The 16,720-nt window shown below is 36.3% G+C and overlaps 1 protein-coding gene across 6 annotated transcripts in view; it reads left to right on the top strand.

Moving 5' to 3' along the window:
* The window catches only part of LOC145684216 (protein lap4-like), a 378,403-nt gene that overhangs the window by 237,215 nt on the left and 124,468 nt on the right, over nucleotides 1-16,720 (top strand). For all 6 annotated transcript variants that reach the window (XM_081756295.1, XM_081756294.1, XM_081756297.1 and 3 more), the window contains exons 14-18: nucleotides 4,646-4,804; nucleotides 7,574-7,735; nucleotides 10,128-10,212; nucleotides 11,563-11,744; nucleotides 13,191-13,334. In XM_081756295.1, coding sequence (XP_081612421.1) covers nucleotides 4,646-4,804; nucleotides 7,574-7,735; nucleotides 10,128-10,212; nucleotides 11,563-11,744; nucleotides 13,191-13,334 — 732 coding nt within the window. The remainder of the gene's footprint in view (nucleotides 1-4,645; nucleotides 4,805-7,573; nucleotides 7,736-10,127; nucleotides 10,213-11,562; nucleotides 11,745-13,190; nucleotides 13,335-16,720) is intronic.

Here is a 16,720-nt window from a genome sequence, read left to right as displayed (position 1 = left end):
TTTTTTGGGGGGGCTAAAAACTCGCGGATCACAAGCGAGGTGTGTGAAGGGAATTTTGCACTTTTTTATTTATTTATTTATTTATTTATTTCATTTGCAAAGTATCGGTTAAAATGCTATGCACGGACCCGTACGAGGTACTAAGTTCTTCGGTAAGCTCTCGAATAGTTATTCGCATTTTGAACGAACAATTTTTTTCCCACTTTTTGCACATTTTCTTCTGTTTTTGATGTTAATGGAGGTCTCGAACTTTATTCGTCTTCTCCCGACTCATTTCCGGTTTTAAGTTGCTCTTACTACTTGTAAATAGTCTTCAGAGTTACAGCATTATCGCCATACACCAATTTCAACATTTCGTGAGTTTCGTTGGCACTTTTGTGCAACTTGAAACAGAACTTAATGTTCACGCGTTATTCGAAATCCATGATGCCCAACAGACACGATAAACACAGCCTTACTCTAGCAGCTCTGGACGCTGACTGACAAGTCAGAACGTGTTCCAACTTGACGCTGCTGTCTCAACGGATCAGGCTGTGGAGCAAATTATATCAAATGGTTGTAACGTCAGCAGTTGCTGTTAAAAAAAAATGATCTCACCTTGTATCTTTGTCCCTTACCAATTTCTTGATTATTGTAAGATGTATTTAAATTTCATTAGCAGTTCTCGGATTTTCTGCTATTCTCGAATATATTGTTAAATAATGTAGGGCCAGGAGTCTTGAATATTCGCAATGATGCAGAGTTTGAAATATAGTAGTTCTGTAGCAAAAAGCAAAAGATATTTTGCTTTGAAACGAAGTACATTTTCAACAGAAATGGGGAAAACATGAAAATGTGGTAATACCAATAAGTATGTAGTTCAGAATATGCCATTGGAAAACGAAAAAGCGTAAATATAGTACAAGTTGTGCGAAATGAAGTGAAGTGTTCAGTTTTGTATTCCGTAGTTTTGTTCTCTAGGATAAAGGAGGTGAATAATTATGAAAGAATTGGTGAAATGACAATGTGGGAGGACATGGAAGGACCCCGAAAGAAAACACGAACATCATGTCGCCCATCGCAAACTCAGTTGGACTGGGAACGAACCAGAGATCTCTCGGATCGGACCAAAAGTGAGCGCTGCACCAATGAGCCACCGTGTCTCTTAATACGAGTTGTAATTGTATTCACTAGAACAATCTAATATCAGCAAGTAAAACTCGAAGAAAGGAAAAGTAATTTTATATATATATATATATATATATATATATATATATATATATACAGGGTTCATTATGAAAGTAATTAGCATGATGCTACCCTGACTCAACAATCCACCGCAGCGTGCGCTGCCGGCGCGGAAAAAGTAGTGGGTGGTTTGTCCTTCCAAACGCGCCCGGAGTCAGTCTGCTGCGAGCAGTTGACAGCGTGTGGATGTCGATCTGCGTGAAGCACGTTTTTACAAGTTGTAACACGGCGCGATGGAGGGTTCGCTCGAACAACGCTACGCCATAAAATTTTGCGTCAAGTTGGGTAAGAATGCTACGGAAACTTACCAGATGCTGAAAGAGGCCTACAAGCAGGAGTGTTTGTCAAGATCCCAGGTTGGAAAATGGCACAAGTCGTTCAAGGAGGGTCGGGAGGAGGTCGCCGATGAGCCCCGTTCTGGACGCCGAACAACGGCCAGGACCGACGACAACGTTAACCGTGTGCGTGAAGTGTTGCGCTCAGACCGGCGTGTGAGCATTTAACAAATCGCGGACACATGTCAACATTTGCAGTACATGGGATAGTGACCGAAGACCTGCAAATGCGAAAGGTCCGTGCGAAGCTTGCGCCGAAGGTGTTGACGAATGAACAAAAATAACTTCGAGTTTTGCGCGGCAAGGAGTTGTTGCCATTGTGTGAAAGTGATCCGAACTTTTTAGACTCGTTTGTAACTGGAGACGAATCCTGGATGTTCGAATACGATCCAGAATCCAAAAGGCAGAGTGCGGAGTGGCACACCTCATCCTCCCCCCGCCCCAAAAAGGAGCGCATGAGCAAATCCCAAATTAAAACCATGCTCATTGTCTTCTTCGACGTTCGAGGAATCATCCATTTCGAGTTTGTGTCACCAGGACAACCTGTCAACGCAGGATTTTATCTAGAAGTGCTCAAGAGACTGAAACGCAGGGTCGCCCGCGTTCGAAGTTACATCAAAGATTCAAGTTACACACCGCCTTCACCGTCGTCGACTTCCTGGCCTGGAGCAGAACCCGAGTGGTCCCCCACCCCCCTATAGTCCTGCCCTGGCTCCTAGTGACTTTTTTTTTGTTTCCCCGTTTGAAGACACATCTCAAAGGAAAACATTGGGACTCCGTGCAGAACATTCAAGCCCATGTTACAAACTTTTTAAAAGCCATTCCAGCCGAGGACTTTAAAGATGCTTTCCAGGCATGGAAAACACGTCTCGAGAAATGTATCAATGCAGAAGGAGCGTATTTTGAGGAATTTTAAAGATTTGTAACAATCGGAACAATAAAACAGTTTTTTCTAAAGCAATGCTCATTACTTTCATATTGAACCAAGAAAATACAGAAGAGTATAATATTTGTAACGTGAATTTTCGTTGATGTCCAAGAAAAAAAATATTTAAAAGATAATATTGTACCGTCTTTGTGACTGTAACTGCTCGCCTTGATTATTTGGTTCGCGTTTTTAATGCTAAAGTGAGCTATGTATTGGCCTTGACTATCTAGTCACTGCTTGGTCTGCCATCTGCTGGCTGAATTGTAAACCTCGTGTAGCGGGCGTTTACAAGCCAGCAGTGTTCATAGTTTGAGGGAAATTTCCGTAATGTAAGGAAATTTCATAAGTAAATTTAGGAAAAAGGGGTATTTTTCGTTAAAACGAGAATTGATCAATTTAAATGCTTACATTTTTATTAGTTTTGCAGAAATGAACCAATACAATAGCAATATATATTTGAGTTGAGTATATATATTTGAGTTCATTTTGAGTTTGTCCCGTTCAGCAACGAGGCTATATGAGACGGGACCTACTGATTAACGTGGAATACGAACCACATGAACTCCCGCCGGAAATCGAACCCGAGTCTCCCACACCATACTTGTGTACGCTAACCGCTTAGCCATGAAGGAACTCTGTATTTTTTGTTTTAAAAAGTGAAGGAAAAAGTAAATAGAAAATAGAGTTGAGTTCATTTTGAGTGTAACGTCCCGTTCAGCAGTGAGGCTATATGAGACATGGACCTACTGATTAACATGGAATCCGAACCACATCAGCTCTCACCGGAAATCGAACCCGGGTCTCCCACGCCAAAGGCGCGTACGCTAACCGCTTAGCCACGAAGGAGCTCTTAAATAGAAAATAGAAGCAAATAACAAATTAATAAAACAAATGTGGTGGCAGTTCGTTTAATATAACTGAATTATTCCTATCACATAACTTCTGTCATAGGAATTGGACACTCAACAAACTAGGGAAATTTTGACAAGAAAAGGGAAAATTTTGGGGCAGTCGAGGTAAATTTTCTTAAGGAAACCTACGAGCACTGCAAACCAGTTGCTGTGACAGATAAGAAACGAAAAGTTTAGCGTTTTTCTTTCCCTTTAGAAATATTTTAAAATGAGTTAAATGTAACGAAACAAAAATGGATTAAAACTAGAAATGGGAATATTCACTGTTATAGGAGGCTAACTTTTAGGCCAACGTTTACTAAATTGCAGTCTATTATTTTTCACCTGTAAGTTGTGAAATTCTTTATTTGTGCTTTACTCATAACTTGTTCGAACATGTACATTTGGCTACCTCCATTTGGAAAATTCAAGAAGCACGTTTTGTTTGGAACTAAAGGAATACAAATTAATCAGAATAATATTAGGATTATATTGTAAAGATTTCCTTTTGTATTTTGTGTGTTCATACTACGTAGTTATTGCTACTTTAAACCAAATTAATCAAAATGTGCAATTGCTGAGAATACCATTATTCATTTGTTGTGTTCTAATACAAAATTGTTTGCTCCTGAATATTACCTTGTTATATTAACTTTTCTTTACATACTTGTTGCATATGTTTTTGGGTTTTTATATCAAAAGTTGGATTATCAAAGTTAACGTTAAATTTTCATACAGAAAAGAAAGAATTAAAATAAAAGTTAGTTACATTTATTCATGGAGTTCTCGTTAATTGAACCGGGATTCCTATGCATGCTGGTAAATTATGCTGCACATTGGATGCGATCAAAATGAAACTACACACCATGAAATAAAAAAAAAAAAGTATACATAGCTAAATCTGTTACATGAAAAAAGAAAGTTCACCTATAAGGCTTATTATCACATAGAAACTACTGTCTGGATCGTGATTATGTTCAGTATGATGCTGGTAATCGCCTGCAGCATCTTTTTAAAATTAACTCTTCTCTTTAGATATAAAGTACAGTAGCCGACAATTGCCATGTTTAATTATGCATTTGTTGTAACTTAATTTGTTTATGAAACTATTATTTTCATTTAAAAATTTAAAAAAAAGGAAGAGAAAGAAAACTGGATGATGAGGGCCCAAGGTTATTGCTCTGTTGATGATGGCAAGGTCATTCGTGAAGGTAGGTCACGATGCTGGTGGTAATTAACTCTTCCGTGTTTGTGTTTCGTTGTAGGTAAAACTGCCGGTGAAGCAAGTCTCTCTCACAGCAGCGACTGTGATTCCTGACCAGGCTCAACAACAAGAATCAGCCAATGATGAATCGGAAAATGAACAAGTTGAAGAGGAGGAAGAAGAAGCCAATGAGAGAGATGAAGAAAACGATGCTGATATAGTAAGTCTTCTCTCTTCTTCTCACCCCTTATGTATTGATTTTAATTCATACCTGAAGAGTTAGTTACTTGACTGCTTCCGGTCGATTTGTTTATAGTGTGATGTAGTGTTAATTCGTTTTATTTTTTGCAACTATTAGTCTGTAGTAGTCAGAATGGATGTATACACTGCTATAGAGGAGGATATTTTAAAAGAAGGACCTGTGAATGTTCAGATAACAACGAAACATTTTGTACATGAATTGAGTATATTTCTGGAAGTGAGTATTAAGACAATGTTTCTATAGATCAGTGATCGCCAAACCGTCGATCGCGAGCTACTAGTATCTCGCGGGGTCTCCACTGATTCCTCCATAAACAGATGTAAGATTTAAAAAAAGTTGTAATTCTTTTGGTTGGTAGCTCAGAGTAGGATTTAAAAATGGTACGGTAGTTCAGAAGCTTCATATGTTTGGCGACCAGTGATATAGACGAATGGTTAGAACATATGGTTTTAGTTTAAATCCTGGTGGGATCTTAAGAGTTTTGGTCAATTGGAGAATTTTGTGAGTTAAGAGAGAATTTCATTCGTCTGGGAAGCTAGAAATAACGGCTTTGGTAAGCAATGTGCTGATCATATATCGTTCTATTACATCCATCCGGCTGGTCATACCCTTTCGTAGGCAGTAGAATTACCTGTAGTAAAGTGCCACTATAACGAGATTTTGGAGACCTCCGAAATTCATTTTTTTATAGTAAAATTTTGTTACACGAACTGAATTTTTGCTTCCTGCTTTATTGCTCATTATACAAACTTTAAACCACTATTTCCTTCAAAGTACAACCCTCTATTGTAAATACACGGTTGCTACTGTTTTCTTCTAATTTTAGAATACCTGCTGCAAATTACTTTTTTTCGATGGCGTGCAGTACTGTGATCGCATTTTCCTGAAAATTTTCTATATGTACTGCGTACGACGTCCTTTCAAAGTGGTTTTCAGTTTGGGAGGTAGAAGGAAGTCTGTCGGGGCCAAGTCCGGAGAATAGCGTCCATGGGACACAACGGAAGTGCGATGTTTTATCAGATAATTTGCAAGCTTTTCACTTAGGATTTGATTGTAATGTTCTACACACATATTAACATCTTCAGCAACCTCACAGCCAGTTGAACTACAATCTTCACTAATTAAAGTGCGCACAGTCTCGGCATGTTGGTCGTCTGTTGACGTGGAAGGTCGTCCAGTTCCTAAACCTTCGGTAAAGAAACTTCTGTCCTCCGTAAAACGCTTAAACCAATCAATCATAGCACTGCTTTCGGCTCAAGCATTCATCCTTCTGTGTTTGGTTAAGCATCTGGAATCTTTTCGCGAAAATTCTCCCCAGTTCTACGCAAAATTTCGCACAGACACACTGTTGCTTCAACTCCTTCATTGTTGCTTTTTCACTAATCCAACAAGCAGCTTGTGTTTGACGTCACTTAATTGGTAGTTACTCGACAACTAGCGTAGAAGATCAGAACCCAATAAAAGGCAATATTTTACCAAGATATGGCACTAAACTTAAAGCTCTTGTATTCGTTTCAGAATAAAATATCCATTGTGCTATATTTGGAACTGTTTTGAATAATAAAGTTTCTAGAATAAGCTCAGTTTTTGGGTGGGCAAACAGCGAAAGTGTTAATACTCATTTTTTATTTACTTACTTGATATTTACCAGACTTAGGTATATCACTGTATTAATGCAATAAGTAAGATTCAACTGTGTTAACTTCCCAGAATATACAATACTACAGAGTCCGGCAGAAAAATGTATACACTGTTTGTCATCCTGTATCAGGATACTGGCATTGACAATTGTTTTGAAATTTAAGTGTATTGTAGGATATGGTTTTTCGACCAACAGATGTCGGCATTGTCGATTGTTTTCAGTTAAAATTATGTTGTTGTACGGTTTTTCCCTCAACAGATGTCAGTACTGTCAGGCATGACTTGTTTGCTTTAGGCGTTTGTTTTCGATCTTCTTTCGTGAATATCGCAAATCATTTCATGCGCCTCAAACTTGTCAACAATGCATTTAATTGGTAGGCGGGTTGGTACCAAAGTCCCCTCTCTACTGACGCTGCACTTGGATGACATTCCGAAACCAGATTAAACATTTCAAAACATACTTAAGCTGCTCGAACATCAAGCATGCTTCTCCCCCTTTTTTTTCTTCTCTCACTAACCGTGGTGACAGTACCGACATCTGTTGAGCGAAAAACTGTACTACAACATACTTAAATTTCAGAACAATTGTCAATACCAGTATCCTGATACAGGATGACAAAGACTGTATAGATTTTTCTGGCAGACCCTGTATAACTACAAGTGAACTCAGAGAAACAATCCTATTATGACAGTGAAATTCAGCATTTAAGTGTTTGATAAAAGTATCGTACAGATGGCACTAGCGTAATAGGAACTCTGAGACCCTTTTTTTTATTCCTAGTGCTATTATTTGTAATACTTATTATTTCTCTGCATTCTTAGTACTATAACTTGTAAATACTTATCATTGCTGTGGATTCTTAGTGTTATAAGCTATAAAATACTTACTTTTCGTCCTGAAAAACGAAAGTCATTTTGACGGACGATTAGCGTCATACTAAAGGTCTGACTACTGCATGGAACATATGTTAGTAGAACTCTTTAGTATGCCACTAATCACTCGTCAGAACGACTCTGCATAAGGCCGAGTATAATTTTGACGCTTTATTTGGTAGTAATATCTATGTTTGTTTTCTTTAAATTAAGGATGGGGAAGAAAAACATGTGGGTTTCGAAGTAGAAGAGGAAGATACCCGGCCACCTCGTTCGAAAGGATTACATCGACGAGATACTCCACATCATCTGAAAAACAAACGAATTAATCCAGCGCAACTCGACAAAGAAAAAATCAACTCTATCATTGCACAGGTTGGTATTATCATCATCGTTATATTTGTCAAGTGTCAGTCAGGTTTTCAAAGGCAAATCACTTATTACTGACATTTTTCAAACATCCATTTGCCAAGTGCCATTCAAGTTTTCAAAAGCAATTCACAAAGATTTCAGAGATTATTTTTTTTAATGAAATCTTGCTTGCAGTTCAGCACCTTAAATTCGTACTTTGAATAGACTTATTCAAAGATACTTTTGGTCTAAAAAAAATCGTTTATTGATAATTTTTTAAGCTACATTTGTGATTCTGAAAGTTTTAAATTTTATTTGTTATACTTAAGAAGTTCTATGGTACAGCTGTATTCAAATATATTGTAATCAATTGTATTTTTAAACATGATTATGCGATTAAGAGACCGTTAAAGGAAAATATCAGCACCAAATAGTACATATGTAACAAGTATAAATGTTATTCAGTAAACTCATTTGCATCTGTCAACTTAATGAATTATACTCCAGTACAGGGTGTCCGTAAAGTCGCACAGCCTGAAATTTGGAGTGAACTTTTGAACCAGAAGTGCGAGTAAAATAAAACTCCACCCAAGGAAGGCCTGTTCTTGTAGATATTTTAAAGAAGTAGACCGTGGGAATTCGACATTTGTCCTCACAAATGCTAGAAACATAAGAAAGTGAAAATTTTTTTTTTCTCAAGAAACGTAGGCAGGGTAGGAATGTTTCGTTCTGAAACAACTACGACACGTTGATACCAAGTAGACATCCCACGGCATGATAATAGAATGTCGTAAAAACACATGTTTTGCAACATTGTGGGGTAATATGGTAACACTGATGATACCAGACGGTGTTAACATATGTGGCTGCCGACCTGCCACATCAACCAACTATCCTGCACATACGTTGTTACAAACAAACAATAAACTTGCAAACCATTGAGGAATCGTAATAATCTGTCTACCCCTGCCCATGTTTTTTTTTTATAAACGATATGGTACTATCACAGCCTTGGAATGTCTGCACTTGGTGCCAATGTGTCGTTGTTGTACATTGCTACTCAGCCTACATATTACCATTCCTATTTGTCCACAAAATAAGCCACAACTGCTTTTAATTTCTGATTTTTCACGTTTGGTGTAAATACTTTCCTATACCATCATGTCTTTTTGGCATCCGTAAAGAGAAATGTCGAATACCCACCCCATGGCGTATATCTCAAAAATATCTTCAAGAGCAGGCCTTCAGTGAGTGGAAGTTTCATTTCATTCGCACTGATAGTTCAAAGTTTTGACGCTCCAAATTCCGGGTTGCACGACTTTACAGACACCCTGTAATACCCATTCGCACCCAAGTGGTTAACGGTCGTCCGCTTATGGACAATTCTCGTGTTTGATTCCAGTGGGGGCATTGAGCTTCGGATATATACCCGAGTAGTGATTCTGGTCCCACTTTCAGCTGTATTTAAAGCCGTCTACTTTATCCTGAATACTGTAAACACACTTTAATGAATCAGTGAATCGACACACAAATGAACTACGTACATTCTACAAGTAAACGACATAACTGTGATCTTACTGCATTGACATCAGAAGGTCAATGCATCCGCTGATAACAGAAGAAAATTCGTTAGCATAGACGAGGTGGTATCAAAATATTTTGAGACTAATTCTGTCACACGCCAATACATGTCATCGCAAGACTGCACACACAAGCACCGACCTTCATAAGTCAGTGTGCCAAGAGATAATTGTCCTGTGTACATCGGGAGCCGTGTAGCTGGTGCTATTCTGACCACTTGCGATTTCATCAGGGACAGCAAGTTAGAACAACGAACGGACGTGAAAGTGTGTGAGAAACTGGGCAAATCCGCCACAGAGACGTTTGACATTATTCGACAAGCGTGTCTCGAAACTTTTTGATACTACCTCTCATAATATAAATTACTGACGATTTCAGAGAAACGGAACTAGTACAAAGAATATTGATAACTTTTATTTATGTTTTTGAAATTTTAAGTTTTTAGTAGATCTAACTAATTAAACAGAACTAAATGTGGAAACAAATTTCCCTTTTTCCACTGTCATTTCTCAAAGATCATCATCATAATTGTGTTTCGAACTGTCGCTAGTTGAAGCTAAATAAATTAACGTGTTAGCGTATATTTTACAGTATGTTTTAGTTATGACATTTCTTCTATTTCGATGCGTTATTTATTTATTTATTTTTTAAATCACGTTGAAAATTCTACCCGCTGTTTGGCACAAATTACACAAGGTTTATTTACCATGATTGACAGAGCATTTGAGATAAATTGTAATGCATTTCTATAATCTTTTTAGTAATAATAATAATAATAAGAAGAAGAAGAAGAAGAAGAAAATTAATATTTTTATTCCTTTTCCTGTTAATTTAGGTTAAAAAGAAGCAGGAAGATGATGATGATAAAGGGAACTTTTATCCAACACCTCCAGACTCGGGTACAGAACAAAGTAATCCAGGTAAGTAAAGGAACAAATTATCATTGTACCAAGACCGCTCCCTTTCTGTTTTTATTCTACGGTGATCAACATTTGAAACCTAAAATAGTTTATTTATAACATTTCCGGTATGAACAAAGGATTAACGGAGGAGATGAAGCCCGTGCACTTACTAATCGTTTAAATAATTAGTACTTTTCTGACCAGAGTATCTACTTTTTTTATTCAAGTTAAAATAACTCCTAACAGTTTCAATAACTTAGTGTTATCTTCATCAGACGTTAACTAACAGAAATATCTTCATAACAGTAAATTAATATTGTATAATTTTAATTGTTTCATTTTTATATTTTTCTTAGATTTTTAATATGTAACACTGAGCTATTGTTATAATTACTGTTTCATTTTAAATGTTTAGTGTAACTGTTTCTTATAATCATTATTATTTTAACTTTTCTCTTTTATTATTAATATTTTAATACATTATTAGGTCCACGACTCATATAGCCTCGCTGCTAAACGGAACGTTAAACTGAAAATCAAATCAAATTCCAAATATCAGTTAATTTTGGAAGTTTCGTCTCAATTCAATGTTTTATCATATAACTTTATTGTTATTGCTTCTCTTAATAATTTATAATATCCATGATTATTAACAATCCTTTCTAGCAATCTATCCCATAATTCATGTATTTGAAGTCCATTTGTCCAGTTCATTAATCTTTCACTTCGTTCTCTCTTAATCCTTCACACTTCTTTCCATTTTCGTATTATTGTTCTGTTTTCTTTTTCTAGACTTCGGACCCTTTCCCAATCTATATCATGTTCTGTTTCTTTAACATGTTTGTGTATAGCGTTATTCTCGCTTTTAATTCTCACATCGTCCCTATATTGTTTTACTCTTTCTTTTAAGCTTTTTCCCTGTTTCTCCAATGTATATCATATTACAATTTTTACACTTCACTTCATACACTTCACCTTCTTTTCTTCATTTATGCCTTTCTTCCTATTTCTTATTTTCTTAACCACTTCCAGAATTCTACGCCCTCCTTTTCTGTATGTGTTCACACCTCCTTTTCTTGGTAAGATCTTTAGTGGCTCTATCTTTTCTTCAATGCTCTTTATCCTATTTATTTTTTATCTATTTATTTTCTGCATCTAGTATATGACACAAGTTTAGTTATTTCTAGTAGTTTTATAAAAATAGATTAGGAAAAATGGTAGTGGAAATCCAAGTCAAGTTGAGGTTTGAACACATACTAGAAGCGTCGTTTTAAAAGCTTCTAACGTTTATTTGTTTTTGAATTACAGAAATATGAAGAAACTCTTCAAATATTCGTACTTTCACTGTTTTGTTTTATTATCTTTCAGAAACGGAGCCAACGATAGAAGTCCGAGAAGAGCAATTCGAAATCCATATAGAACGCACCTCGGCAGGTTTGGGATTATCGATAGCCGGAGGAAAAGGTTCGACTCCTTACAAAGGGAATGACGAAGGCATTTTCATATCACGAGTTACTGATGGTGGACCAGCTGATTTAGCAGGTCTTAGGGTAAGTTATACTTTTCTTTCGAGGCTGTTGGACAGAAATTACTATTGTGTTGATTGTCCTATAGAAACTGCATTTTAATTTAAAACAAAAAAATAAAATGGATAGTACCCATCGTACTAATGTTTCTCTAATGCGATGTGAATAACGGGACGAATGTCTTCACTTGAGACTTCATGTCATACTTCTTCCTTCTTATGGTAAGTGATCTTATATATAAACTGGGGTTGCATAAGTGAGTAAATAAAGCAGCTGTTCAATGCCGTACAATGATGTAACGTATTTCATGAAATATAATAACTGACCAAATTTGAAATGCATTATTGACAATCGTTTATTCTCATTGCGAATCATGGAACCAGTTTCCAAAATGGCGAATTAATAGGACGAAAAAGGAATTCCATGTACTTCGATTTGAAGTGGAGGGCTGCAATGGCTCAGTGGTAGAGCGTTCACCTCTGATGCATGGAGTCCTGCGTTCAATATCACCCCGCGCCAAGTGAGCTTTGTGATGGACAAACAGTGTGTGCGTGGGTTTTCTCGGGGTTCTTCCGTTTCCTCTCACTTTCTTCATTCCACCATTTAATTCATTTCTCATCATCACTGTCACCTTTAGCGTAGCCGGCATAACTGAGGGACATAAAATTTAAAGATTTTATTTTTTTTATTATTTATTTACAACGATTTGAGGTGTTCAAAGATGTTGATTTAGTGCAGCGAGCCGTTTCTGCCCTGTTTCGAAAATACATGCAACATGAAAATAACAATCATATTTGGGATTGTGGGAACTAACAATCATATATGGGAGTGTGGGAACTGGAATCACTATCTGCGGTAACGCTGAGCATACTTCGTCTGGTAGGACGTTTTCCAAACTAGTGCATGGCGTATCCCAGATCTTTACGTTTCTACCTTACACACACACAATGTGATTTCAATTTTATTATGAATGCATGTAATTGTTAGATGTGTTGATTTTTCTGCAAACCTATGTCGCCATTGTCGTTGTACTTCACAAGCATCCTCAAATTTCTAGTATCATTTCAAAATGAATTTTTGTTGCTCGAAAGTCAAGCGCGTCTTCTTCATTTTGTTTGACTTTCTTTAAAGATCAAATGATGAATTTAACAATCGTTCGACTGCTGACATCTTTGAAGACAACATAATATTATATATGGCAATCATAATTCAATATATATTTTTGATAAGGGCATGGGTAACCACTTTTGAAATGTTTATATATTTTTTGTGTCCTTTTTTATACAACTGATAGTTTAGTAGTAGTGCATTCACTAGTGGAGGGAAAAGTGGGTTCTGATTCTCTGCTAGTTCAACGTTCCTATTTTTCTGTCTTCTTTTTCTAAATCTTCAGAACTATACGTTGATTTGTTTCTTGTGTTTCAGCTAGAACATAATTTTATGACATTTCTCCTTGATTTTCATTTTTAGACGGGTGATAAAGTATTATCTGTGAATGGAGCTTCATTAGTTGATGCGGACCACTATGATGCAGTAGAAGTGTTGAAGACTGCAGGAAGACGGCTAGATCTTGTAGTTTCACGAGAAGTTACAAGGCTTGTTCCACCAACTAAGGTAAGCCAGTAACGCAATAATGATTTTATTGAGCGTATGAAATACATTACAATTACCCACCTTGTAATGGTACCTAGTGAGTTTTTCTGAGAGTTACAAAACCTAATAACACAAACAAAAATGCTAAATTAAATAGGTAGTGCACAATCTTAGTTCATACAAAATAGAAAAAGAATAAGAGCAATCTATACCATATTTGAAAAGGTAAGCAGATAACCATAAGTGTCGAGAAAAATTACGCAGTATTATTAAATTAGCACTATTGAAACACACAGAAAACAATGTGGAGATTTTTTTTAAAGTCATTGTATGCTACTGAAGATGATTGTCACACTCGAAATATTGGACGAAAAATTTACTGAGAAACATCATTAGGTGAGTAAATTTTAAATAATACAATAATGATTTAACGTATAACAGTCAGTACTAATCTAGAAAAAAATATTGATGCTTCCTAAGTGTTAAAAGTCGTTAAAAGTGCATCCTAAGTGATCATCGAAAACAGAGTAGCAACTAATTTCTTGTTAGGAGGAAAAAGGGATGAAGATACCTAACAAAAATGTGTTGATTAGATTTACCGTCTATTCTGAGAAAAGAGGTACGTGCCTTTGCAACATAGGCTTACAAGGTTGAAATTAATAGCAAGGAAGAAGATACCTAGATACACAATCAGTGTTGTCAGATCTAACGATTAAGAAGTAGAGAGATCGTTCTCCAAAAGAAGAGGATTTGAACTATTTGTAACCCAAACATAAAAATGAATTATTTTACTAGTGTTTCAAAACAACACCGACAACGTTTAGCTGGTGATTCCTGACACCAAGATAAGACAAAAAGTATAGACCAACCTAGGTGTAGAAATCCGTCATTTCGGAGTTATAGGATGTCCAAAACATGAAAAATTGAAGTTAAAAGGTTCATAGCCCCAATACTATGGGACCTACCATAGTCAGGTCAAAACTTCACTTAGGAACTAGTATGTGCTCTATCCATGTACATGTCTAGAAATATCCATGTTTCAGAGTCCTTCGGTACTTGCGCAACAATTTTTATAGAGGTAGTTGGTGAGTACTTCAAATTATATGCCCATAGCCAAATTCCCTCTAAAATTGTTGCGTGAATACCGCAGGATTCCGAAACATGTATTTGTGAATAGCGCACATATTAGTTCCTAGGTGAAGTCTTGACTCGACTACGGTACGTGCCATAGTATTGAAGCTATGGACCTTTAAAGTTCATTTTTTCAAGTTTTCGGCAACCTATAACTCCGAAATGACGGAATTGTGCACCCAGGTTGGTCTATACTTTTTGTCTTATCTTGGTGTCAGGAATCACCTACCAAACGTTGTCGGTGTTGTTTTGGAACACTGTGCAGTAGACTGGGCAGTCGATGATAGTAAAAATGGACGACCTTTCTGATCTCCAATGAGACATGTTTGCTCAAGTCAGTTTTTCTGGGCTCTGAAATACACTTTACAACGTTCACAGTACGCTTTCTCATTGTTCACTTCTTTAGTTTATTTGCTAAATTCGTTACCTGGAACCCATGAATTTTGGAAGTTCTTATTGTAATTTCACTTACTCATTATGTTAATATGGATAATACAGTAACACAATTAACCCTTTCTCACCTGAATTATATTTTGGAATTTTTTTTTTTTTTTTTTATTATTTTCAATGAATTATATGTTTAACTCTAAGGAAGTAAGAAAATCCATTTTTTTTCCCCTCAAGATTATATATTGCCAGGGCGCTATAACTACAACGTATGAGACAACTTGGAATCATTCGACACGATATATGCGCTATGAAAGCCAAGGTAACTTGTGATTCCAAATGGAATCACACGGTCACAAAGGGTTAAATTTGCAGTGTTTACTTTTACACAGCTCCGTATAGCTATTAGGCCTAGACATTAACTGAGACAGCGACATGGTCAGTGGTACTGCAACAATACAAACTCTACAAAAGTTTAGTGTTGCCAGATCTGGAGTTTAAAAAGTATGAAACAAAAGTTGAACCTGTTGGATTTAGTAAAACTAACGTGTTAAATTTAGTAAAACTATTGTTTATTGTCAATAGAATACTCAACAAACAAAATTTTTATTGGTACTATATAAAACTAATGATTTGTGCTTTCATATATGAAAATAAAAAAATCCTGAGAGTTTTAGCCAGCTGATAATTAAAAGCAGCACAAAAAGTAGCGAGTCGCCCAATGTGAAATTTTGGTAGCGGGGAGCACTTAAAAAATCGCCCAATCCGATACTTGTAGCCCAGTGAGGCAACACTGTATTTACAGTAATAATAGTTACTTCTATCCTGTTAATGTAACACTTTTTGATAATGCTTTTAGAATTTAAGCGAAAATTAATTCGACTTAATAACGTAAACTTCCACATGTAAGGAGCATTAACACAATTTTCAAGCTTACTGTTGATTGCTCCAGTAAGTTAATCTTGGCAAGACTTTAGGGTTACCGAAAGCAAAGTTTTGAAAAAAATAGTAAACCACTCAGAGTGTATTATCACAACTGATGAAGAGTAAAGACTATACGTGTCCAGCTTAGAATGCAAGAAAGAATATAAGTGAACATTGACTAAGTGATAGAGTGCTCATTTCTGGTGTGAAGGGATTCTGGTTCGATCCTAGACTCTGTAACTGTGGTGGACAACATCGTGTTCGTGATTTTTCCTCAAGGTTCTCTCATTCTTATTCCACAGTTCTGTTATAATCATTCACTTTCATGAATCAAACGACACTTTAACCTGAAGGATATATCGTTATAAAAAATTAAATATTTAACTTCATTTGCATTTGCATTTGTAGAGAGATGCACAACACAAGATATTAAAAGTTAATATCGAAAATATACATTTCATTCTACGGAAGATAATTTTTTTTTCCATCTTTAGACCTAGATAGCCTAAAGGCATAACGTGAGACGTAAAACTAGAAATTCAGTTCCATTTAATTTCATTTTAGTGACGTTTGTCCTCTGCAGCACATATAATATGAGTCAGTAATAATTCATACATAATAAGGGATTTAATTTGAATTAGTCGTTACACCATTCCAAGCTCTCGCAAAATTCAGACGACAAAAACGTTCGCATTTAATGTACAGGGTGGCCTATAATTATGTTATTTCAAAGACTGTGGTGACGCAACTAGCAACGTAACTTGAACATCAACACATTACTCTCATACCGTTCCTTAAAAGAATTTTAATCTCTGTTCTTCATGACATAGTCCATCAATATACCATACAAATCGATACATGACTGGAGACGAAGAGTAGCCTTGTTACAAGCAGCTTGGTATCCTATAGAACCCTTCTGTGATAGCTTCCCGTAGTTCGGCCAAATTGCGTATGTGATGTTGATG

Source organism: Thermobia domestica, chromosome 4 (genome assembly GCF_964235325.1).
Source record: "Thermobia domestica chromosome 4, izTheDome1.hap1.1, whole genome shotgun sequence".
In the NCBI taxonomy this organism is placed as follows: Eukaryota; Metazoa; Arthropoda; class Insecta; order Zygentoma; family Lepismatidae; genus Thermobia; species Thermobia domestica.
Note: the sequence above shows the minus strand (reverse complement) of the source record. Positions and strands in the feature narration are given on the sequence as shown.